General features: G+C 44.1%; 1 protein-coding gene across 1 annotated transcript; it reads right to left on the reverse strand.

Moving 5' to 3' along the window:
* On the reverse strand, positions 1 to 26,567 carry doc2a (double C2-like domains, alpha; the record flags this gene model as incomplete). Its single annotated transcript, XM_079232945.1, has 10 exons — positions 1 to 137; positions 300 to 396; positions 728 to 809; positions 2,112 to 2,341; positions 12,685 to 12,744; positions 13,081 to 13,207; positions 14,689 to 14,798; positions 15,442 to 15,516; positions 19,751 to 19,830; positions 26,243 to 26,567. The coding sequence occupies 10 exons, from the start codon at positions 26,565 to 26,567 to the stop codon at positions 1 to 3; spliced, it is 1,323 nt and encodes a 440-aa protein (XP_079089071.1).
* Between the last annotated feature and the right edge of the window lie 967 nt (positions 26,568 to 27,534).

Consider the following 27,534-nt stretch of genomic DNA (forward strand, 5'->3'; position numbering starts at 1 on the left):
TTAGTCGTGTCTGACCCCCCGCGGCAGCTGGTTGGTCAGGATGTGCCAGCGCTCCACGCGGCGGCCCTGGTTCCTCAGGCAGTCCGTCCAGTGGCGGAGGCCGTCGCCCTGCGAGCGCCCGCTCAGGCAGACGCCGCCTGCAGACAGGAAGTGGCCGTTAGTCTCATTTCACAGGTGCACGTCACGCAATCTTTAAATTTAACTCAACAGGTTCCACGGTCAACGGCGTGGAACCGACGACGTCCTGTTTCTCGCCTCTCGACTCCTCACATCGTGGGCTCTCGGCCCGGCGGGCTCACCTATGAAGTCGTTGGAGCGGCCCAGGTCGTAGTCCCACACCGTCACCTCCAGCGTCTTGTTGCTGAGCTCCGACAGAGAGATCTCGTAGAAGAACTCCTGCGGGGATCGAACACACGCCGGCTTCACATCGTGTGTGTCGGTGCGTGAAGGGAACTGTTGTGTGCTTTCATGTGGGGGACGTTCAACTTTCTGTCATCATCATATATTTTACTAAGAAGACCATTTTTAACACATTTTTTGGTCATATTTTTCTTTTGCATTTGAATAACTATTATATTTTTCACAAGTAGGATGTGTGTGAAAAAGTAGTGGAAAAATATTAGAAATATTCGTAAAATGATTTATATGTATTCATATTTTTAATACGTAAAATGTTTTTGAAAGATAATATATGATATGTTTTTTAAATACTCGTTGGAGTTCTCACCTCGTTGAATTCTGGGTTGAGGGTCTTTTTCATCACCAATGTTTTGTGTTTGGATTTCTTCTGTAAGTCGGGCTTCAGGTATCTGAGAGCAGAGGAAGAGAAGAAGAAGAAGAAGAGAAGAAGAGGAAAAAGAGAAGAAGAGGAAAAAGAGAAGAAGAGGAAAAAGAGAAGAAGAGGTGTTGGATCGGCACGTATTTGTCTACCTCGATGACATCTTTGTGCCTTATTTTGATTTATTTAGCCGTCACTAGCCGTGGAGCTGCCGGAAACATCTGTTTCCTTAAACCTCGGCGCCCTGTCTGCAGCCTCATCTCAGAGCCGCGATGAGAGGAAACAACAGCAAAGTGTAAAGGATTCAGTTTCATTAAAACAGGATTATTATTATTATAGCCTGATGGAATCCTGTAAATCATCCCTAGGGAAACGGTAATTAATAATGAAGACTAATGTCACGTGTCAGCGTTCAGACTGGAGGAAGCTCGTTATGAAGCAGACCTGTTGGCTGTCTCTGAAACTATAAATTGGTGAGTTCACTATATACAGTGTTGGGGTAGTTACTCAGAAAAAGTAACTAGTTACACGTTGCTAGTTACTTCTGAAAATTGTAACTAGATTACTTTACTAGTTGCTGCATTTGAAAAGTAACTTCACTACTAGTTACTTTACTTTCCTTTTTTTTACATACATGGACAAACATCATGGCCCTTTCATCACTTTATTTTCAATTTTCAATCATAATTTATTATTATTAATTAACATAATTTCCAATAATAATAATCGCGCGAGTCACACGACACTTCCTGCTTGAACAATCTACCGTAAACGTCGCGTTACGAGCCGCTACTACCTTCGGTCAGAGTCCCCGTTAGCTCCCCGCTGTAGCCGGCTCTGGCTCCTGCTAGCGCTCCGTCACTTCCCCGCTAATTTCCGCTAGCTCTCCATTAACTTCCGCTAGCTCTCCATTAACTTCCGCTAGCTCTCCATTAACTTCCGCTAGCTCCCCGAAAACCACCGAAGGTAGCGGGACCAGGCTCGACACCCGACTTGGGCAGAGGGGTCGCGGGCAGTAGCAGCAGCTAGCAGCGCTAGCTAGCAGCTTGTTGCTATTGCTCATGCGGGAAGTGTCGTGTGACTCTCGCGCCACTACAAGAGAACTTTTCGGACTGGTAAACATGTCTTGGGTAACGCAGGAAAGCGCGTTACTGAGGTCTAGTAAAGTAGTGTAGTTACCAATATTTTGAGTGTAATGCGTTACTTTACTTCGTTACCTATAATTACTGTAATCCGTTACTTAGTAACTCGTTACCCCAACACTGAATATATGATATGATGTTTATGATATGATGTGATATTTGGCTTCAAGTCGAGACGCTTGAGTTCCTACATTTTGACGTAGGGGTCGGAGAAGCCGTTGACGTCCATGGCTGCCAGGTGAGCGCAGCGCTTCACGCCCACACAGAGACCTCCGCTGCGACGTCCTTCTCCTCCTCCTCCTCCTCCTCCTCCTCCTCCTCCTTCTTCCTCTGTTTCCTCCAAACTGAGCGGAGGCAGAAACTGCAGGGACAGAAGAAGACGGCCTCTCTCCTCCAGGCTGTGCAGCTGCTCGTTCTCCCACTGTGGACGAAGTGAGATTAAATCAGATCAGTGAAATCTGATTATATTAGTGGGATTAGTCTGGTTGGATTAGGTTTTCTCAATAACTTTTCCTTTTGCACCGACGTCTGGACAAGATGGCAACTTTATATCTCATAATCGAACAGATGTCATAACCATCGTATTTACTTTGTACTCACTCTTCTCATTGTTGATCATTTTTTAATAAAACCACAACATTATGACACATTTTCTCAAAGGTAGCGGCGCCTTCAGAAATCAAGGCACTTGAAAACAGAGAAATAATAAAAACGGCTCGTTCTCTCCGGATGTTATGCTCTTTGTTCTCAGACCTTCAGCCGTTATATTCTTCCACAAAAAAACAGATTTTTACTCCGACACAAAAGGCCACGCGGAGAGAGAAAGCTTCACCTGACAGTAGACCCGTTTGTTTGATCCCTTTTTATACTCTTTATTCCAAAAACGTTCCCAAAAAGAGGAGCCAATGACACACACACACACACACACACACACACACACACAGCTGACGGTGTTCATTAAATCTCATCCCACGGTAGATTTGATCTTTGTGGTCGTGAGAAGATCAATAGTTTGATCCTCCATCTCCCGGTGAACCCCCCTGTCTCCCACTTTGACCTTCCACTGCTCCGCTGCAGCTTTCACTTTTAATCAAAGAATACGAAAAAGGCGTCAACGTCATGAAGCGCTTCCTACAGAACTCTGTGCTCGGAGCACCGGCCTTCACAACAAACCTGCAGCTCCAGAAGCAGAAGGTCAAACCAAAAAATGAGCGGATCGATGGCCGTTAGTCGGAGTCAGCGCCTCCTATTGGTGGGAGAGGAACTGTGGGTTAACCCGGCCGGCTGGAGGAGGCTTCAGGTTTACAAAGTGGACTGAAATGAAACGAGCTGCCGGCCCCCAGCATGACATGTCCTCGTTATCTCGTTCCAGGCGGACGGCGCTCTGCTTTTCCCCGTCAGAGTCAGACCTGCTTTCTCCAACAAAGTCTCACTAATCAATCAATCAGCAGATTTAAAATTCAAACTTCAGAGATCTGATGGACGGCGGTCTGCAGGGGTCGAGGAAGTGCTACGTATAAAGTACTACACTGAAAATACTCCATGCCTGCATTTCAAAACCTGACTGCAGTAAAAGTATTTAAATGTAGTGAAAGTAAAAGTATTGATTGATTTGTACTATCTGAGTTTACGGATCATGTTTGCTCCTTTATATCCTGTTGGTTTGATCTGCATCAATGAGTACAATAGGTACCTCTGAGATGTAGTACAGTATAAAGTACAATAGTTACCTCTGAGATGTAGTACAGTATAAAGTACAATAGGTACCTCTGAGATGTAGTACAGTATAAAGTACAATAGGTACCTCTGAGATGTAGTACAGTATAAAGTACAATAGGTACCTCTGAGATGTAGTACAGTATAAAGTACAATAGGTACCTCTGAGATGTAGTACAGTAAAAAGTACAATAGGTACCTCTGAGATGTAGTACAGTATAAAGTACAATAGGTACCTCTGAGATGTAGTACAGTAAAAAGTACAATAGTTACCTCTGAGATGTAGTACAGTAAAAAGTACAATGTGTACCTCTTAGATGAAGTACAGTATAAAGTACAATATGTACCTCTCAGATGAAGTACAGTATAAAGTACAATATGTACCTATCAGATGAAGCACAGTATAAAGTACAATATGTACTTTTGATGTTAATTAGAAAACATTGTAATAATAAAATAATTAAGAGCGTTCCTGAGAGCACGTTTCTAATCATGTCGTCCATCCCTCATGTCAGTGGATCAATATGAATATTGGTTAAAGGTGGAGCTGTTTGTGTTTCACAGCTGATCTGAGAGCAGCTTCAGGCGGAGGGATTTCCCCCTGAAACACTCGTCTCTGTTGAAGCGCCTGAACGACTAACGCTCACACACACGAATGCAAAACACACACTTTAAAATGTCTAATTGGACCCTGAAGTCCTGTTTTCTACAAACAAGCGACTCCAGGACTCCAGGACTCCAGGACTCCAGGACTCCAGGGACGCCGTGGAGACGGACGCCGCTCGCTGCACCTGGTGGGCGACTGTTGCTGTGGAAACAAATCTTTGGTTCCAAAAAACCTCCAAAACTGACAACGAAGGTTTTACCTGCAAATTAAAAGCAGCAACCTCGTTCAGCTTCTGTTCGACCCAGGTGAGAAGTAAGAAAACCCAAGACACGACCAACAAGTCCCGAGTTATGACCTCTATCAAGACTAACAAGACCAATGTTAGGACAAACAAGTCCCAAGACACGACCAACAAGTCTCGAGTTAGGACCTCTATCAAGACTAACAAGACCAATGTTAGGACAAACAAGTCCCAAGACACGACCAACAAGTCCCGAGTTAGGACCTCTATCAAGACTAACAAGACCAATGTTAGGACAAACAAGTCCCAAGACACGACCAACAAGTCCCGAGTTAGGACCTCTATCAAGACTAACAAGACCAATGTTAGGACAAACAAGTCCCAAGACACGACCAACAAGTCCCGAGTTAGGACCTCTATCAAGACTAACAAGACCAATGTTAGGACAAACAAGTCCCAAGACACGACCAACAAGTCCCGAGTTAGGACCTCTATCAAGACTAACAAGACCAATGTTAGGACAAACAAGTCCCAAGACACGACCAACAAGTCCCGAGTTAGGACCTCTATCAAGACTAACAAGACCAATGTTAGGACAAACAAGTCCCAAGACACGACCAACAAGTCCCGAGTTAGGACCTCTATCAAGACTAACAAGACCAATGTTAGGACAAACAAGTCCCAAGACACGACCAACAAGTCCCGAGTTAGGACCTCTATCAAGACTAACAAGACCAATGTTAGGACAAACAAGTCCCAAGACACGACCAACAAGTCTCGAGTTAGGACCTCTATCAAGACCAACAAGACCAACGTTAGGAGCAAGTCCCAAGTTTAGACAAACAAGTCCAGAGTTAAGACAAACAAGTCCCAAGACACGACCAACAAGTCCCGAGTTATGACCTCTATCAACACTGACAAGACTAACACGACCAACGTTAGGACCAACAAGTCCCGAGTTAGGACCTCTATCAAGACCAACAAGACCAATGTTAGGACCAACAAGTCCCAAGACACGAACAAGTCCCAAGTTAGGACCTCTATCAACACTAACACGACCAACAAGTCCCAAGTTAGGACCTCTATCAACACTAACACGACCAACAAGTCCTGAGTTAGGACCTCTATCAAGACTATCAACACTAACACGACCAACGTTAGGACAAACAAGTCCCAATTTAGACCAACAAGTCCCAAGTTAAGACAAACAATTCCCAAGACACGACCAACAAGTCCCGAGTTAGAACCTCTATCAAAACACTAACACGACCAACAAGTCCCGAGCTATGACCTCTATCAAGACCAACAAGACTAACAAGACCAACGCTAGGACAAACAAGTCCCAAGTTAAGACAAACAAGTCCCGAGTTAGGACCTCTATCAAGACTAACACGAGGACAAACAAGTCCCAAGTTAAGACTAACAAGTCCCAAGTTAGGACAAACAAGTCCCAAGACACGACTAACTTGGGACTTTCAAGCTAGGTCTTCTATCAAGTCCTAAGTCAAGACAGACAAGTCCCAAGTTAGGACCAACAAGTCCCAAGGTAGGACCTCTATCACAACTTTTTTACATCGCGACTTTTTTAGGTCACACGTTTACTTCACACGACCAACAAGTCCCAAGTGTAGATCTCTTTCAAGACCAACAAGTTAGGACCTCTAAATACACTAACAAGACCAACGTTAGGACCAACAAGTCCCAAGTTAGGACCTCTATCACGACTGTACATCGCAACTTTTTTATGTCACACGTTTACTTCCCACGACCAATAAGTCCCAAGTTTCGACCTCTATGAAGTCCAACGTTAGAACCATGACTTTACATCGCAACTTTTTTACGTCGCAACTTTTTTACGCCACACGTTTACTTTACACGACCAACAAGTCCCAAGTCAAGACCCCAAATCAAGATCAAAAAGTCCAAGTCAAGACCAGGAAATAAAGATGTAAGTCCTAATTCAGACCTAAATCTGGTTTCACTTTATGTTGATGAACTTTAAATAGATGTTTACACATTTTGGGAGTTTGTAGAAACCACATCAGCCTGAAACCCTTCACAAAGGTCTCTGATTGATCACCAGATATGACAATAATTACTATGTTTTCTAGGCTTAAAGAATAACTCTGGTTTCTTATGACTACGGTCTTATTTTCGTAGCGCTGTGGAGTAACAACAACATTGTACTTACCACAAAAGAGATCTGCGAGCGCAGAGACAACGCTTCAACATTATTAATGTCAAGTCAAACACATTAAAGACCCAAGTTGTAATTAACCATAAGTATCTACTATTTAAACCTGACTGAGGTTTAACACCAACATTAATTTCTAAAAAAAGTGCCTGAAACGACTGAAACGACTGAAACGATGATGAGCATGTGAGACAAATGACTCACGGAGACTTGAAGTCCTCAAAACCTGCAGTTCAGACGCTCCCGGGGGTCTTTAAGGGTCTTTGAGAGGTCCGGGAAACTCGAGAAGCAGTTTCATCTCATGCCGGTTTAATTTACTGGGAATGATACCAGTTACAGGGGGCGTAGGATAGTGATTCATTCAGATGATAAGTTTCACCCGTCTGCCCACACAGAGAAGAGGAAGTCTGAACCGATGGCAACAGAACGGACTCATTATTCTGTGTTCGCCTCTCCAGTTCAGCTAAATGTGGACCTCATCTATGTCTGAGATAACCAGGTGAGTGGGCCTCGACCTCATCTATGTCTGAGATAACCAGGTGAGTGGGCCTCGACCTCATCTATGTCTGAGATAACCAGGTGAGTGGGCCTCGACCTCATCTATGTCTGAGATAACCAGGTGAGTGGGCCTCGACCTCTGTGTCACGTCTGTGTGTTAAACAGAATTGAAGTCTGCATAGAGGTAGCTTAGCTTAGCATAAAGACTAGAAGCAGAGGGTAACAGCTAGCAAGGATTTGTCCACGGTTAAAAAAAAAAAGTCTTAAGTTAAGACCTCAATCATGACCAACAGATCCCAGTCAGAACATAAATAAAGACAAAGACATGTTAAACCTAAATCATGACCAAGTCAGGAGCCCTTGATGTGAAAATAGACTTGCAACTTTTATAACAACATTGTTAAAGGTTCAAATCGAGTTCAGGTTATGTGACTCGAGTCCACACATCTCTGACTTTTAGGGGCTCACAACATGTGACCTAAATCCGGACCAGCTCTAATTAAGAACTGCAACAGGGTCTTTGTGAGCCGTGGACAAAGCCACGCTAGCGGTGTCCCTCTGCTTCCAGTCTTTATGCTAAGCTAGGCTAACCACGTCCTGACTCCAGCTGACTCTAACAGGAGAACTCTGATACATTTTTAGGTCTTTTGAGAGTTGAGTTTGTTAATGAAAACCAGATCAGGGCCTCCAGGAAGCATTTAATATTCTGTTTGAATCCCGATGAAACTCCTCAGATCCGCCCACGCGCGGAACAGAACACAAGAAACCGCCTCCAGCCGCCAATTATCGATCGCATGAAACGCACCAACCGGGCCGGTGTCCTGATGAATATTTAATAACTCAATTAACCTGCAACACTGAGACTTTTCCTGCTGCAGGTCTCACACAAGGCCGCATCCCTTAACGAAGTGATGATGGGACAAAAAAATGAAGCTGCTCTGATAATTTTCCCCAAAATAATAAGACTTTTTTTGTGGTTATTTGTATTTTGAGGTCGGTGGGTTTCCATGGGTTTCCACCTAATCCGCCTAAATCCTCCTTGTAGCTCCAGGAATTGAAAAATAAAGCCGGCCGAGGGAGACTTCAAGAGCCGTAAACCCTGCAGGCAGATTGTGAAGGAGCTGGACCGCTGTGAAGGGATGTGATCTGCATTTAAACAGTTTCTGTAAGATATATATACGAACATTACCTTCATATTCACAACCTGCGAGCAGCGGCGATGATGAATAATATTTACACCAAAAAGCAGTTTTTTGTTTGCTCGTGTCGGCTTGAAAGATGGAAGTTAAATGAGCTGGAGGAGGAGGAGGAAGAGGAGGAGGAAGATGAGAGGGAGGAGGAGGAAATGTTGTCTTCCTTCACGGAGAACGCTCGGTTCTCACAAGAAAGAAAACATCTGAAGGAGCAACAAGTCCCTTCATCCATGAAATGTCCTGCATGTTTGTCCCTGGTTGTGTACGGACAACTCTGTGAGGCTTGGTTTTACCCTCACAGGCCACCGTGATGTCTCCGTTATGGTTCTCTGTTTCTCTGGTTCTCTGGTTCTCCGGTTCTCCGGTTCTCCGGTTCTCTGGTTCTCTGGTTCTCCGTTTCTCTGGTTCTCTGGTTCTCTGGTTCTCCGGTTCTCCGGTTCTCAGCGTGCTCGTGGAGCTGCTGCCTCGCTGCGCTTCAGACAGCGTCTCGTATCTTTGAAAGAAGCTCGGCTACGAGACATTTATTATTCATGAACTGAACTGCCAGAAGAGTTTCTTTTCAAATTGTTTACTTTTCTTCAAGCTATTCAGCAACGAAAGAGAAGAGTCTTCCTTGTGTGACTTCTGTCTTGTGACTTGTGACTTGTGACTTGTGACTTGTGTCTTGTGACTTGTATCTTGTGTCTTGTGTCTTGTGACTTGTGTCTTGTGACTTGTGTCTTGTGACTTGTGACTTGTGACTTGTGTCTTGTGACTTGTGTCTTGTGACTTGTGTCTTGTGACTTGTGTCTTGTGACTTGTGTCTTGTGACTTGTGTCTTGTGTCTTGTGACTTGCGACTTGCGACTTGTGACTTGTGTCTTGTGACTTGTGACTTGTGACTTGTGTCTTGTAATTAATGCGAGCACATTACCAACTGATGTCCTCTCTGTTTTCTCATCATTTATATTGTTTTTATATTTTAACTGTTTTCATTCTGGTTCAACCACAAAAAGAACTTTGGACAAAAATGTGCTGTTTTGATGAAGTTTATTAATTTTGTTATTGTTATTAAGTTTAGTTATTTTAATTAATAGTTCCATTAGCAGACCCAAACCAATGAGGACGAAGATTCCAATTCTAATCATTTAATTTGCATTTGTTGGGGAGTATTTTCAGCCGCGGTTTAATTAACCCTCGGTGCCCCGGTGAGTGTTGTCAGTCCTTTGTGTGTTTTAGAGTTTAGAGACGTCAGGATGTTACTAGAAACGTTCACTGCTGATGTTCATGAGCTTACTGACAAACATCACCAGCTTTATTAGCTTCTGGACAACGCGACGTCTCGGCTGCCGGGTGACATTGCGTCCCTGGATTACCACGGTCAATAACTGAATCATTTCATCGTCATGGGGATGTAATGAATGACCTTCCCTGGTTACCAAACAGCTGCTCGCAGCGTGAGCCTTTGCTTTGGACCAGGCTGCTCCTGAGAGGTCCTGGTTCAGTGTGTGTCCACCAGCACGTTAGCTTTGAGGCCAGGGGAGATGATGGGGAGCGTTGTGTGGTTACGTGTGTGGTAAAGTTGTGTGGTTACGTTGTGTGGTTACATTGTGTCGTTGCATTGTGTCGTTGCGTTGTGTCGTTACGTTGTGTCGTTACGTTGTGTCGTTACGTTGTGTCGTTACGTTGTGTCGTTGTGTTGTGTCGTTACGTTGTGTCGCTACGTTGTGTCGCTACGTTGTGTTGTGTCGTTACGTTGTGTTGTGTCGTTACATTGTGTCGCTACGTTGTGTTGTGTCGTTACGTTGTGTTGTTATGTTGTGTTGTTACGTTGTGTCGTTACGTTGTGTCGTTACGTTGTGTCGTTGTGTCGTTACGTTGTGTCGTTGCGTTGTGTCGTTGCGTTGTGTCGTTGCGTTGTGTCGTTACGTTGTGTCGTTACGTTGTGTCGTTACGTTGTGTCGTTACGTTGTGTCGTTACGTTGTGTCGCTACATTGTGTCGTTACGTTGTGTCGTTGCGTTGTGTCGTTGCGTTGTGTCGTTGCGTTGTGTCGTTACGTTGTGTCGCTACGTTGTGTTGTGTCGTCACGTTGTGTCGCTACGTTGTGTCGCTACGTTGTGTCGCTACGTTGTGTTGTGTCGTTACGTTGTGTCGTTGCGTTGTGTCGTTACGTTGTGTCGTTACGTTGTGTCGTTGTGTCGTTGCGTTGTGTCGTTGCGTTGTGTCGTTACGTTGTGTCGTTACGTTGTGTCGTTGTGTTGTGTCGTTACGTTGTGTCGCTACGTTGTGTCGCTACGTTGTGTTGTGTCGTTACGTTGTGTTGTGTCGTTACATTGTGTCGCTACGTTGTGTTGTGTCGTTACGTTGTGTTGTTACGTTGTGTTGTTACGTTGTGTCGTTACGTTGTGTCGTTACGTTGTGTCGTTACGTTGTGTCGTTGTGTCGTTACGTTGTGTCGTTGCGTTGTGTCGTTGCGTTGTGTCGTTGCGTTGTGTCGCTACGTTGTGTCGTTACGTTGTGTCGTTACGTTGTGTCGTTACGTTGTGTCGTTACGTTGTGTCGTTACGTTGTGACGTTGTGTCGTTACGTTGTGACGTTGTGTCGTTACGTTGTGTCGCTACATTGTGTCGTTACGTTGTGTCGTTGCGTTGTGTCGTTGCGTTGTGTCGTTGCGTTGTGTCGTTACGTTGTGTCGCTACGTTGTGTTGTGTCGTCACGTTGTGTCGCTACGTTGTGTTGTGTCGTTACGTTGTGTCGTTGCGTTGTGTCGTTACGTTGTGTCGTTACGTTGTGTCGTTACGTTGTGTCGTTACGTTGTGTCGTTGCGTTGTGTCGTTGCGTTGTGTCGTTACGTTGTGTCGTTACGTTGTGTCGTTACGTTGTGTCGCTACGTTGTGTCGCTACGTTGTGTCGTTACGTTGTGTCGTTACGTTGTCGCGTTGCGTTGTTGCGTTACGTTGTGTCGTTACGTTGTGTCGTTACGTTGTCGCGTTACGTTGTGTTGTTACGTTTTGTTGTTACGTTGTGTTGTTACGTTGTGTCGTTACGTTGTGTCGTTACGTTGTGTCGTTGCGTTGTGTCGTTACGTTGTGTCGTTGCGTTGTGTCGTTGCGTTGTGTCGTTGCGTTGTGTCGTTACGTTGTGTTGTTACGTTGTGTCGTTACGTTGTGTTGTTACGTTGTGTCGTTGTGTTGTGTTGTTACGTTGTGTCGTTACGTTGTGTTGTTACGTTGTGTTGTTACGTTGTGTTGTTACGTTGTGTTGTTACGTTGTGTCGTTGTGTTGTGTCGTTGTGTTGTGTTGTTACGTTGTGTCGTTGCGTTGTGTCGTTGCGTTGTGTCGTTGCGTTGTGTCGTTACGTTGTGTCGTTACGTTGTGTTGTTACGTTGTGTTGTTACGTTGTGTCGTTACGTTGTGTTGTTACGTTGTGTCGTTGTGTTGTTACGTTGTGTTGTTACGTTGTGTTGTTACGTTGTGTTGTTACGTTGTGTCGTTACGTTGTGTTGTTACGTTGTGTCGTTGTGTCGTTGTGTTGTGTCGTTGTGTTGTGTCGTTGTGTTGTGTCGTTACGTTGTGTCGTTGCGTTGTGTCGTTGCGTTGTGTCGTTACGTTGTGTCGTTGCGTTGTGTCGTTGCGTTGTGTCGTAATGTTGTCGCGTTACGGGACCATAAAATGTGTATTCCCTGAACTGCTGATCTGGTTTGAGGCTTGGTGGGTCCAGATCTTTGATGTTTACGTTTAAAGTCTGTGAAAGTGAAGAGAAGGCAGCAGCTCCTCGTGTGAAGCTGACGGGTTTGAGCCTGACATTAACCAGAAAATATGACTTCAACTGAAGAGCTTTCTCTTCAACATGAAGATCATATTTCCTCTGACATTCTCATTAATGTGGCAAACAGAAAACAGTAGAACACAAATTCTGACCAAACTAAACCTGTTCAGAACAAAAACAAACAAGAATCCAATTAAAATATCCATTCCAGTTAAGAGCCTCGACTCTAATCATTAATTAAGTTAATCCTTTCTGACTCACGTTTAGTTTCTCATCAACTCACCGAGTCTTTGAGGCAACAGTCACTATCATATGTAGAGTATTATTATTGTGTAACTATTAGCATTAATAATACGGTGTTAGATTAACAATGAGGTGCAACTATTAAAACTAACATTAATAATTAAGGTGCACTCAGTAGAGTTCAGCCTCACCTTTACATCCACTCGGCAGGAAAGATTGTTTTTTTCAGTTTTTAATGAAAACACGGGCGTCAGTTTTTAATGAATCCAGAAGCGACAGCTGTGAATGATCATAATCTATTATATAAATATATATATTCTTACCTCTCTTAAGTAGCAGGATATTCCTCGGAGGGCTTCGCCCATCGTAGTCGGAGACGGCAGCTGAAAAGAGAGTAAAAGTACAACAACCACACTGTGAAAATACTCCAAGTAAAAGTCCTGCATTCAAAACCTGACGTTAAAGTATGTGTCAATAAAATGTACTTAAAGGATTGATGAATCATGTAGTGCAGTATAAAGTACAACATGGACCTCTGAGATGGAGGACAAGTATAAAGTAAAGGACAAGTACATTGAATGTGTACTCTGTACTTCCTAGAAACGTTTTTTTATCCTTCACCTGAACACATCCTTCCTGTTTGGTGGATCAATAACTGACTGATGTCAGGGCGTCTGAGGGACTAGGGAACAAGGAGACAAAGACACAAGGAGACTTACCGGGGGCGGGTGCTCCAGGCAGGTGTGGAAACGCTTCGTCTGGTCGGGTTTCACTCGCTTCAGAGGAACGCGGGACTCTCCAATCAGCTCGTTGTGAGTCAACTTGTCCTCGTCACACACTGTCAACCTGCAGGGGACAGGAGACGGGAGAGGAGGCAAGGAAACAGGAGAGGAGACAGGAGAGGGAACAGGAGAAGAGGCAAGGAAACAGGAAACCGGGGAGGAATCAGGAGAGGAGACAGAAGAGGAGAAAAGGGAACAGGAGACAGAAGGGGAGAGGTAACGGGAAACAGGAGAGGAGACAGGAGAGGAGGGAAGGAAACATGAGAGGAGACAAGAGAGGGATCAGGAGAGGAGACAGAAGAGGAGACAGGAAACATGAGAGGAGACAGGAGAGGGATCAGGAGAGGAGACAGAAGAGGAGACAGGAAACATGAGAGGAGACAAGAAAGGGATCAGGAGAGGAGACAGAAGAGGAGAAAAGGGAACAGGAGACAGAAGGGGAGAGGTAACGGGAAACAGGAGAGGAGACAGGAGAGGAGGCAAGGAAACATGAGAGGAGACAAGAGAGGGATCAGGAGAGGAGGCAGGAGAGGAGGCAAAGAAACAGGAGACAAAGGGGGAAACAGGAAACAAGAGAGGAGTCAAGGAAACAGGAAACCGGGGAGGAATCAGGAGAGCAGACAGGAGAGGAGACAGGAGAGGAGACAGGAGAGGGATCAGGAGAGGAGGCAGGAGAGGAGAAAAGGGAACAGGAGACAGAAGGGGAGAGGTAACGGGAAACAGGAGAGGAGACAGGAGAGGGATCAGGAGAGGAGGCAGGAGAGGAGGCAAAGAAACAGGAGACAAAGGGGGAAACAGGAAACAAGAGAGGAGTCAAGGAAACAGGAAACCGGGGAGGAATCAGGAGAGGAGACACGAGAGGAGGCAAGGAAACATAAGAGGAGACAGGAGAGGGATCAGGAGAGGAGGCAGGAGAGGAGGCAAAGAAACAGGAGACAAAGGGGGAAACAGGAAACAAGAGAGGAGTCAAGGAAACAGGAAACCGGGGAGGAATCAGGAGAGGAGACACGAGAGGAGGCAAGGAAACATGAGAGGAGACAGGAGAGGAAACAGGAGACAGAAGGGGAGAGAGGTAACAGGAAACAGAAGAGGAGACAGGAGAGGAGGCAAGGAAACAGGAGACAGAAGGGGAGACAGGAGACAGGAGAGGAGACAAGGAAACAGGAGACAGGAGAGGAGGCAAGGAAACAGGAGACCGAAGAGGAGAGAGGGAACAGGAGAGGACGTGAGCCTAACTAAAATTGTAAGATCTTTTCATCAAACTAACTGAGTAGTTTTACTACGACGGGTCAGTCGTCCTCTTTAATAATATTTCTAACAATCAGGACAAACTTCCATCAGGACATTTTCATCTTCATCTTCATCTTCATCTTCATCTTCATCTTCATCCGCTTCCTCCCAGTAGGACGTGTCTGGAAAACCTCTAATGGGTCCAGGAAGCATCCTATTAGAAGCTCCTGATGTCCGAGCTCCTGACCCTATCTCTAAGGCTGAGACACACACACACACACACACACACACACACACACACACACACACACACACCTGAGCGTCTTCCTGTGCATGTCTTCTTCTGTGATTCCGATGTAAATGAGCGTTTCGTTCCAAACCGGATTCAGAGAGTTACGGATCGTCTTCGTCTTCAACTTATTGGCCTGAAGGACAGAGAGAGAGAGAGAGAGAGAGCGAGAGAGAGAGAGAGAGAGGGAGGACAGAGAGAGAGAGACAGGGAGGACAGAGAGAGAGAGAGAGAGAGAGAGAGCGAGAGAGAGAGAGAGAGAGAGAGAGACAGGGAGGACAGAGAGACAGAGAGAGAGAGAGAGAGAGAGAGAGAGAGAGAGAGAGACAGACAGGGAGGACAGAGAGAGAGAGAGAGAGAGAGAGAGGGAGGACAGATAGAGAGAGAGACAGGGAGGACAGAGAGAGAGAGAGACAGGGAGGACAGAGAGAGAGAGAGAGAGAGAGAGAGAGACAGGGAGGACAGATAGAGAGAGAGAGAGAGAGAGAGAGAGAGAGAGAGAGAGACAGGTTAGTTAGATTCTTGTTATCCTGGTTAAATACATAAACGTTATCATTTTAATTTGAAACTTTCTGTCTCTTTACTTGTTAATATTTTCCTTCAGGTTGAGAAAATCATTTTGTTTACAGAAAACCATGAGATATTTGAGGTCAAAGGTCATTTAAAGGGTTCAAATAAAATTAAACAAATAAAAGAATGTGTTTGTTCTGATGGTGAATGAAGTGAAAGCAGAACATATGTTAGCATGTTGTGCTCATGGAGCCGTGGTGGTGACTCACCTTGCAGGCGCCGGGCAGCAGGTGCAGCTTCACGTACGGGTCGGACAAACCGTTAAAGTCCATCGACTTCAGACCCTGAGGACGGAAAAGAGTCGTTAATGCTTATTGAAGTCAGTCATTTGGGTTTAAGCAGAATCAATATGAAATATATTTTATATATATATAATGTATCCATATAATATATATATATATATATTATTTATTAAATATATAATAATACATAATCTGTAAAGTAACTAAAGCTATCAATTGAATAAAAAGACCAAGATCTTGAGGCTTCAATATGAATGTGACTGGAAACAGATGATTATTAATGAGTATAAATCAGAAGCCGATTGACTTTGTGCTCCCAGATTTTCACTGGAGTGATAAGTTAGAACTGACGGATGATTTTAAATTCACGCCCGAAGGATCAAACCCCCGGTTTCAATCCGGCGACCTCATCAGCATCGTGAGAAATTACTCCCAAATGTATTTCAACAGCTTTGACATTTGCACGACGGATGTTTTCATTCTGTACGTGTCGTCTTGATGAGGCTTTAGAAGCCAAAGTAATCTTCCAGGGTTAATAATAAATGTAAAACTACATGATAATCCAGTACAATGCACCTCAAGGATCACAGTAAAAGTACTTGTTGGTACCTTTCAAAGGGTTTTATAGTAATAATATGATCTATGTAATATATAGATCATATTATTACTATACTATTGTAGTGTTCATCAGTTGAATCTAAACAATCCTGTGTATTATCCCATCGTGTTTTATTTGTAAAATCTTAATCCTAAAAGTAGAGAAGTAGAAAGTGGCATGAAGGGGAAATACCCGAGTGAAGTACAAGTACCTTTAAATTGTACTTTAAGGTGTTTTTTTGCAACCTGTGAACAGGAAGTGACCGTATTTGGACGGAAAATCTGACGTTCACGTTTTTAGAGCTTCTGGTTGATTAACGGTGTACAACTAAAAATGTTTCATGCTAAACGTTTCATGCTAAACATTTCATGCTAAATGTTTCATGCTAAACGTTTCATGCTAAACTTTCATACTAAACGTTTCATTCTAAACGTTTCATTCTAAACGTTTCATGCTGAATGTTTCATGCTAAATGTTTCATGCTAAACGTTTCATTCTGAATGTTTCATGCTAAATGTTTCATGCTAAACGTTTCATTCTGAATGTTTCATGCTAAACGTTTCATGCTGAATGTTTCATGCTAAATGTTTCATGCTAAACGTTTCATGCTGAATGTTTCATGCTAAATGTTTCATTTTAAATGTTTCATGCTAAACGTTTCATGCTGAATGTTTCATGCTAAATGTTTCATTCTAAACGTTTCATGCTAAATGTTTCATACTAAATGTTTCATGCTAAAGGTTTCATGCTAAATGTTTCATGCTGAATGTTTCATGCTAAATGTTTCATGCTAAACGTTTCATGCTAAACGTTTCATGCTAAACATTTCATGCTAAATGTTTCATGCTAAACATTTCATGCTAAACTTTCATACTAAACGTTTCATTCTAAACGTTTCATGCTGAATGTTTCATGCTAAATGTTTCATGCTAAACGTTTCATACTAAATGTTTCATGCTAAAGGTTTCATGCTAAATGTTTCATGCTAAATGTTTCATGCTAAATGTTTCATGCTAAATGTTTCATGCTAAACGTTCATGCTAAACGTTCATGCTAATTGTTTCATGCTAAATGTTTCATGCTAAATGTCAGCATGTTAGGATCCACAATCTTAATCAACATAAGTGGAGGCATCTGTTAGCAATTAGTTTCTCAGCCTCCTAATCAAGTGAAATCAAGGCCGACACTTTTTCCCCAGTCATCAGCGTCTAGAGTTGTCCTACGAGGGCCACCGTACAGAGCACCGTAAATGAGCACATTCCTCACAGCCAGGACATAAAGCTGCTCTTTCTGTCTGCTAGTCAACCTTTAAATCTGGTCCTATGACCAGGAACGAGACCTGCTCTGAGGCGACATCCACACGACTACGTTTCTGTTTTAAAACGCACATCTTTGGCTGCTTTTTCTCACGTTTGAACCCCAAAGAACGAAGGGGTTCGCAGGGCTCTCAAGTTTTTAAGACAGGTAAGAGTGACATATCCTCCTCCTCCTCCCCCCCCCGGCCGCGCCTCCGTATGCCCACAGACCAGCTCCCCTACCCCCCATATTATTATTAGCTTTATTTTCATTGGTTGCTGGATTACATTTCACCCAGATACAACAGATACGTTTTTCTGATTGGCTATTCGTGTAGCCCATTTCTTTTTTTTGATTGGCTGATGAGTGGCAAGAACTCCAGGGGATTCAGGGGAGACGTGCTTGATTCCTCCATGGCGAGGGCAGCGCGACCAGGTCATGTTTGTGCGCTGCGGCACATTAAATAGCCTAGAGTTTTTTTTCAGCGTGAGAAATACGATGTGTGGCGGGAGAGCGTGACTTAAGACCGAAATGCGTGACAGTCACGCTCAATGCGTGACACTTGAGAGCCCTGGGTTTGGGAACGCTGCTGATGCTAGGTTAGCATGAAGCCTCAGACTCATGCTCCAAAATGGAGAGCTTTCCTTTCCTTATCAGTGCTCATTTTGTTCTGCACAACTATTGAGACGGTCACACAGAAACCGTAAAGGAACAAAAACATAAAATCATCCACCAACGAGAGAGAACGGACAACAAGGAACATGTGTTGACCTGATTTATTGAAAGATGTTCATAATAAGTGTTCATTTTAAAGTGAATCTGATGAGAGAGAGACAGAGCAACACCTGCAGCCTTGTAACTAAGTTTGAAAAAGAAAACTTTCCCACTAAATGTGTCTGTTTGAGGAAGATCTTAAGGGTGCAACCCGACCTTTTATTATTAAAGAGTACAAGAGTTTATGAGATTTTGAGAGAAAAGACTTCGAGGTCGAAGACTAATTAGTTTGGAAATAGCGCATCTGGAAAGGGATTGTTCTACCACCAGTTATGATCCTATATTACTATCAATGTGAGTATTTATCTTGTGCTTGAATGGGTTGAATATGTCGATCACCACAACTCACCTACACACAGTGTGTTGTATATGAAGCCAGATTACAAAGAAATGCTGTGTTCTATATAATCAAAGCATAACGACTCTCATCGCTTCAGATACTGAAGTAAATCTGCTCTCATCCTCCGTGAGTCATCGGCTCCTCCTTTATTCCTCCTTTATTCCTCCTTTATTCCTCCTTTATTCCTCCTTTATTCGAGGGGAGGATAAAGGAGCCGTGATGTCAAATATTAATAACATCACTGATGATATTTCTGTGCAAATTCAGATTTATTGAGTCTGTGACATTTCCTTCTTTTCCTGAGGAAACTTTCACCGACACAAAAAGTATGTTTTCGTCCTGAGGACGGAGAACAAATACTCGTCTGGACGTGGATGTGAGGACCGGAGGCTTTAGAGGCACCTGGACAGGTGGACCCGGCGTCTCTTTACAGCCCTCAGGCTGTCGGATCGGAGTCAGGACGGTTCCCTTGTGGCGGAGGAGAGACGTGATCCGGCTCAACAAACGCTGGATCGTCTCATGTTAGTTTTAAACCACAGACTTAAGAGAGAGGGAGGAGTTTGACTGCGTGACCATTGGTTTGAGTCTTGTGATTACTTCCTCCGAGTAGACATCGATGAAATCAAGAAGTAGAAGACTGAATATACTTCATTAGAGAGACGACAACGACAGTTCTTTCTCCTCCCAGCTGATAAAACACATCAGCTACGATTATGTAGCATTTGGAACGTAGCAGCTAGCCAGCTAGCGGGCCAAGCTACTATGAATGTGTCTTTTAACTTGACGATCATCACATGTGTAACTCATGGCACAATTCAAATTAGAACCAAACATACTCCTTCTACTGGAATTCCTTTCCGAAATAATGTCCCACGAGTCAGCGTGTGTTCACTTCCTGTTCCCTCGTCTGCAGGTTGATGTTTTTTTTTGGTGAGATGTCTGACGGAGATTTTGACTTTCTGTTCTCCGATCGATCAGTTAAATCAGTAAATAGCCCTCTGCTGGATTTAGAGGCTCTCTAAATCTAGTTTAGTGCCTTTAGAGCCACACTGAGCCTCTCGTATCTGAAAGGGAGCTAATCTGTGCAGCCAGGTCCACACATGCACTAGGGGAGCATGAACGCATCGGCGTGGAGCCTCTCCAGGTCCACACATGCACTAGGGGAGCATGAACGCATCGGCGTGGAGCCTCTCCAGGTCCACACATGCACCAGGGGAGCCTGAACGCATCGGCGTGGAGGCCGGTGTGCAGCTCATTAGCGTCCTCACCTTCGCCCGGAGCATAGTGCAGTGCAGCTCGCTGGCGCTCCGCTCGTACCTCAGCTCAAACTCCAGCGTTCCCAGAGCAGCTGGAGGGGAAAACACAGGAGAGACACAGGATTTACAAGCGTTGCATCAGTGGCATCCGAAAAAAATAATGACATTGTTAAAAATCAGTCAGAATAAATTGAAAAGCATGCGAGAGAACAGAGAAATATCTCATCGTGAATTCAGGGGATGGATGTCCAATTTAGTGGATCAGGAGCTGTCACATGAAGCCAAACATACATACACACACACACACACACACCCACACACACACACACACACACACACACACAGCCGTACACAACACATCACATGCCAACACGGAAAATCCTCTCAGAGGCAGAAGAGACACATTTGGCATCTTGCAATTCGTTCTGCGTAGAACGGTACATGTTCATACATCACACACACACACACACACACACACACACACACGCACACACACACACACACACCCTGGTGTTCTTCCAGTGCCGTTATATAAGACGATACATACAGACTGTGATTCACGGGGATTAGAACAAACATCTATTTTAGGCATCAGCTCTCATAAGTACCAACAAACCGCTGCTTACACAACATATTGTATTCTTACGCTAAACTGTAAGCTGCCGTGTGTTCATCAACCTGGACGCTTTCCCACATCCTGCTCAGCTTCCTGTTTCATTTCATGTTGGCAAAACGATCAGTGACGACAAAGACTAGTTAAACAACTACAAAGAAACACAAAATAACCTCAAAAGAGACGGCCACTTAAAGACACACAAAACAAGTACATAGAAACGTAAAACAACTACAAAGAGACACAAAATAACCTCAAAATAACCTAAAAAGAGACGGCAACTTAATTAAAGACAGACAAAACAACTAAAATAAGACGTAAAACAACTAGAAGGACACGTAAAGCAACAAAGACACACAAAACAACTACAAAGAGACACAGCAATTTCCCCACTGCGGGACTAATACAGGATTATCTTATCTTATTGCAACAAAGACACACAAAACAACTACAAAGAGACACGAAATAACCGCCGTAGTAGCACTTTAGTAGCACTTAGATGGCACTTACTGATAGCACTTAAACTTTATTGAAATTGTACTTTCTTGTTGTTCTGAGTTTGCTCATGGTGGAATTGCACTTATTGTAAGTCGCTTTGGATAAAAGCGTCAGCTAAATGAAATGTATTGTAATGTAACCTCAAAAGAGACCCCTAAAAAAGACCGACACTTAAGGACACACAAAACAACTACAAAGACACAAAGACACATGAAACAACTACAAAGAGACAAAGACACATAAAACAACTTCAAAGAGACACAGCAACACAGATACATAAAACAACTACAAAAAGAGGTAAAACAACAACAAATACACATGCAACAACTACAAAGAGACGCAAAGCAACAAACACACTTAAGGTAACAAAGAGACACAAAGCAACAACAAAGAGACACTAAATGACAACAAAGAGACACTACATGACAACAAAGAGACACATAAAAACCACTCAGAGACACTGGATGAAAACAAAGAGACACTACATGACAACAAAGAGACACTACATGACAACAAAGAGACACTAGATGACAACAAAGAGACACATAAAAACCACTCAGAGACACTAAATGACAACAAAGAGACACTAGATGACAACAAAGAGACACTAGATGACAACAAAGAGACACTACATGACAACAAAGAGACACTAGATGACAACAAAGAGACACTACATGACAACAAAGAGACACTACATGACAACAAAGAGACACTACATGACAACAAAGAGACACTACATGACAACAAAGAGACACTAGATGACAACAAAGAGACACTAAATGACAACAAAGAGACACTACATGACAACAAAGAGACACTACATGACAACAAAGAGACACTAGATGACAACAAAGAGACACTAAATGACAACAAAGAGACACTAGATGACAACAAAGAGACACTAGATGACAACAAAGAGACACTACATGACAACAAAGAGACACTAGATGACAACAAAGAGACACATAAAAACCACTCAGAGACACTGGATGAAAACAAAGAGACACTACATGACAACAAAGAGACACTACATGACAACAAGGAGACACTAGATGACAACAAAGAGACACTAAATGACAACAAAGAGACACTATATGACAACAAAGAGACACTAGATGACAACAAAGAGACACTAGATGACAACAAAGAGACACTAAATGACAACAAAGAGACACTAGATGACAACAAAGAGACACTAGATGACAACAAAGAGACACATAAAAACCACTCAGAGACACTGGATGAAAACAAAGAGACACTACATGACAACAAAGAGACACTACATGACAACAAAGAGACACTAGATGACAACAAAGAGACACTAAATGACAACAAAGAGACACTAGATGACAACAAAGAGACACTAGATGACAACAAAGAGACACTAGATGACAACAAAGAGACACTACATGACAACAAAGAGACACTACATGACAACAAAAAGACACTAGATGACAACAAAGAGACACTATATGACAACAAAGAGACACTAGATGACAACAAAGAGACACTAGATGACAACAAAGAGACACTAGATGACAACAAAGACACACTAGATGACAACAAAGAGACACTAGATGACAACAAAGAGACACTAGATGACAACAAAGAGACACTATATGACAACAAAGAGACACTAGATGACAACAAACACACACTAGATGACAACAAACACACACTAGATGACAACAAACACACACTAGATGACAACAAACACACACTAGATGACAACAAACACACACTAGATGACAACAAACACACACTAGATGACAACAAAGAGACACTAAATGACAACAAAGAGACACTAGATGACAACAAAGAGACACTAGATGACAACAAAGAGACACTACATGACAACAAAGAGACACTAGATGACAACAAACACACACTAGATGACAACAAACACACACTAGATGACAACAAAGAGACACTAAATGACAACAAAGAGACACTAGATGACAACAAAGAGACACTAGATGACAACAAAGAGACACTAGATGACAACAAAGAGACACTAAATGACAACAAAGAGACACTACATGGCAACAAAGAGACACTAAATGACAACAAAGAGACACTAGATGACAACAAAGAGACACTAGATGACAACAAAGAGACACTAGATGACAACAAAGAGACACATAAAAACCACTCAGAGATACTAGATGACAACAAAGGGACGTGAAACGTCGCACAAAGACTTGACCACAGTGTGTTGTGATTTTGTGTTCTCCATAAGTGAATGAAATGAAACCGATGTCAGTGTCACAGCTGCTGCTGAGAGACACTTCACTTCATGTGCATCTTAACTCTGAATCTCTGCTGGTCTGCAGGGAAACGGCTCGAAGCCTAAAAACAGGATCGGACAGCAATTGTGGAACGTAACTGAGTACAAGGCATCAACTCAAGTACCTTCTGTAATTACAGGTATGAGGTACTCGTACTACGGACATGCAGAGAGAAGAGAGACTCCACTGCAGTCCTCGGTGCACTTTACATTCTCATGTTTTTATCCAAATCTGCAGGCTTGCGGTTCTCGTTCCACCCACCTAACTGAGCCCAGCATCCCGCAGCAGAGACAGCTGGCTGCTGTGAAACACACTGCAGCAATAAACGCAGTGCTTCTGCAGCCGGAGACGTCACAGTGAGGAGCTCTGCAGTGAGACCTGAGCCTGGGGATCTTCAACACAGACTCTAATGAAGGAAGGATGCTTTGGTCTGATCAAAGAGTTCCTGTCACTTCAACCACGACGGATTTGACGCCGACGAGACGTGGAAAACAAAGACAAAGACGACAAAACAACAACAAAACAACAACGGGGCGACAGTGAAGAGCAAAAAACACAACAAAAGAAGCAGAATGATCACATAGGGACGCAGAGTGTAAACACAAAGACACCAAACGACTACAAAGGGACCACAAATAACCACAAAGAGACACAAAATGACTTCAGAGACACACAAAATGACTACAATGTAAATAAAAAAAGAAGAAAGACCAAAAGAAAAACAATGTCCAAAAAGAGAAACTAAAAATTACCAAAAATAAATGAAATACAACCACAAAGAAAAGTGTTTTTTTACATTATCTGCTGAATCTCATTTTATTAGAAAACAAATAAAATCTTCAGCCAGTGACTGCAAAACAAATCTGGTTGATAAATTCATGTTTAAATAAACAACCTCATCATTCTGCAAGTGGCTCTGGGGTCAGCCAGTCTGCAGACACCAGCAGCTCTGGGGTCAGCCAGTCTGAAGACACCAGCAGCTCTGGGGTCAGCCAGTCTGCAGACATCAGCAGCTCTGGGGTCAGCCAGTCTGAAGACACCAGCAGCTCTGGGGTCAGCCAGTCTGCAGACACCAGCAGCTCTGGGGTCAGCCAGTCTGCAGACACCAGCAGCTCTGAGGTCAGCCAGTCTGCAGAACGTACTCCAATGCCCTCAGAAAGCTCATATTTCATCCATTCAGCGAGATGATGAAGAAACCTGAAGGCCAACTGTCAGAGGCCGCTGATCTTCCCCGTAAACTCCCTCAGCGTCTGCGCTGCAGTGGAGTTGGAGTCTAACGCACAGCGCTGCATTATTCATGTTGTTCTGACTTAAACACATGAATTATGCAGGAGTTGCATCTCTGATACTGAACTCGGGGAACGCGGTCCGGTAAATTGGACCGTGGGGTTCTTGTTCATTGATCGCTCTGCAGCAGTTCTACGTCCTTCAGTCCTTCAGCAGATCTCAGATCAGATCAACATCCACACGGAGACGGATATTTAAGATTGTGCATTTTTTATTTATATTCATTTTACTGTGAGCATGATGGTTAACACCTCTACCTCGACCTCCGTTCAGCTTGCTGGCTCCTGGTGATACAGACTGGAAACCACACTGGGACCAACCAGTCACCCAGTTAACCAGAATGTTTTTATTTTACACCATTCTGAAGAGAATCAAAGGCCATAAAACCTGTTCAAGTCTTGACATCCACCGTGCTTACAGCACAGCAGCAGAGCCAGGTTTAGACCAGTTTTAGCCCAGGTTTAGACCTGGTTTAGTCCAGGTTTAGACCAGGTTTAGTCCAGGTTTAGACTAGGTTTAGACCAGGTTTAGTCCTGGTTTAGACCAGGTTTAGCCCAGGTTTAGTCCAGGTTTATACCAGGTTTAGTCCAGGTTTAGACCAGGTTTAGTCCAGGTTTAGACCAGGTTTAGACCAGGTTTAGTCCAGGTTTAGACCAGGTTTAGTCCAGGTTTAGAAATGCAGGTTTAGACCAGGTTTAGACCAGGTTTAGTCCAGGTTTAGACCAGGTTTAGTCCAGGTTTAGAAATGCAGGTTTAGACCAGGTTTAGACCACATTTAGAGCAGGTTTAGTCCAGGTTTAGACCAGTTTTAGCCCAGGTTTAGACCAGGTTTAGACCAGGTTTAGTCCAGGTTTAGACCAGGTTTAGTCCAGGTTTAGAAATGCAGGTTTAGACCAGGTTTAGACCAGGTTTAGTCCAGGTTTAGACCAGGTTTAGTCCAGGTTTGGAAATGCAGGTTTAGACCAGGTTTAGACCAGGTTTAGACCAGGTTTAGTCCTGGTTTAGACCAGGTTTAGCCCAGGTTTAGTCCTGGTTTAGACCAGGTTTAGACCAGGTTTAGTCCAGGTTTAGACCAGGTTTAGTCCTGGTTTAGACCAGGTTTAGAAATGCAGGTTTAGACCAGGTTTAGAAATGCAGGTTTAGTCCAGGTTTAGACCAGTTTTAGCCCAGGTTTAGACCAGGTTTAGACCAGGTTTAGTCCTGGTTCAGACCAGGTTTAGCCCAGGTTTAGTCCTGGTTTAGACCAGGTTTAGACCAGGTTTAGTCCTGGTTTAGACCAGGTTTAGAAATGCAGGTTTAGAAATGCAGGTTTAGTCCAGGTTTAGACTAGGTTTAGACCAGGTTTAGTCCAGGTTTAGACCAGGTTTAGACCGGGTTTAGTCCAGATTTAGACCAGGTTTAGTCCAGGTTCAGACCAGGTTTAGACCAGGTTTAGTCCAGGTTTAGACTACATTTCATAGCAGGTTTAGTCCAGGTTTAGACCAGGTTTAGACCGGGTTTAGTCCAGGTTTAGACCAGGTTTAGACCAGGTTTAGACCAGTTTTAGCCCAGGTTTAGTCCAGGTTTAGACCACATTTAGAGCAGGTTTAGTCCAGGTTTAGACCAGGTTTAGAGCAGGTTTAGACCAGGTTTTTACATCTGGAGGAGTCGCCCCCTGCTGGTCAATAGAGTGAATGCAGCTTCAGCATTGACCTTCGCGCTGCATTTCGATGGAAACCTTGAAGGTGAAACGTGCAACACGTGGCTACAGGTGTGTGGAGGTGCACGGCAACACAAACACACACAGAGAGACACACACATGCCGACAGCGAGCCTCACTGCAGTCGTCGCTGTCGGAGCTGTTGATCTCCACCGACGTGTCCACGCTGCTCGTCAGCGACAGCGACCCGCCGCCGCCGGGCCGGCCGTGGGCCAGCAGAGGGGACAGGAGGTGAGCCCCGCCCGTCCCGGAGGCCCCGAAGCCGGGGCTGAGGGCCAGCGGGGAGGAGGCCGGGTTCGGGGACGCGGGGCCCGGCGAGGTGGGGGACCGCCGGGGGAAGTAGGCGGAGATCTGTCGGATGGGTCTGATGGGGCCGGGGCAGACGTCGATGGCCATGTGTTCCTGGATGGAGATGCTGAGCTTCTTTCCTCTCCGCACCGTCATAGAGTCTGAACGTGTGGACCAGGAGAAGAGAAAGAGATGGTATAATAACGCTGAGGGGGAGGAAGGACAGAACATAAACCCAGCAGGCAGTTTAACAACCGCAGCTGCACAGGATCCAACGTGTGTTATAGAGCCGGAAAGACAAAAACCAGCTCAGCGGAGCGTCGTCCACCCAGCAGGTCTCTGTTAGTAAACAGTGGAACGTGGAGGATGAGACGTTCCTTCTATCCTGTCGCCTGCTTGTGGTTCAAATATCGAGGCTGTGATTCGCAGCTAGCCCACAAAATCAATTGGTATTTAATCCACGTGATTACCACAAGAACCCAGCAGACGACGTTCGTAAACCAGGAAACAAGAAGTCAATGTGAATTTAACCCAAAAAATATATTTTCTTGAACCTAAATAGATATTTTACAAGAGTATTAGTACTTGAATGACGGCGTTAAACAAAGAGCGTGAACTGAACTCAGCCTCCATCATCAGACACGGAGAGTTGAGACGCCGGCAGTTGTAACTAAAGAACTCTCTGAACTACAGAGTGAGCCGAGCGAACTGTAATCTCCATTTTGAAAGTTAAATGTCGACCAGCAGCCGCTCAGGCTTCAGGGAGCGGTTTCCTTCTTCATTGGCTTCCTGTTTAGCAGCCGGTTCCTTCTGCTGTCTGGAGGACTCGTTGGTTTCAAACTCTAGTGAAACGAAGTGTTTACGTCCCAGTAATCCACTTTATTAAGAAGGAATGTGCTGCGCCCGACTGGATTAAGAAGAAGAAGAAGAAGAAGAAGAAGAAGAAGAAGAAGAAGAAGAAGAAGAAGAAGAAGAAGAATCGATTGGCGGTGATCGGCACGCAATGCATGCTGGGTAGATTTGTGTCCGACTTGCTCTGACGTCATGCATACGTGGTCAACGATAATCCCACGAGATCAAGGCACCGTCGATTTTAGAGCCAGGCGTCGCAGTAGCTCTCCAC

This window comes from Taurulus bubalis (assembly GCF_910589615.1).
Source record: "Taurulus bubalis genome assembly, chromosome: 17".
NCBI lineage: Eukaryota > Metazoa > Chordata > Actinopteri > Perciformes > Cottidae > Taurulus > Taurulus bubalis.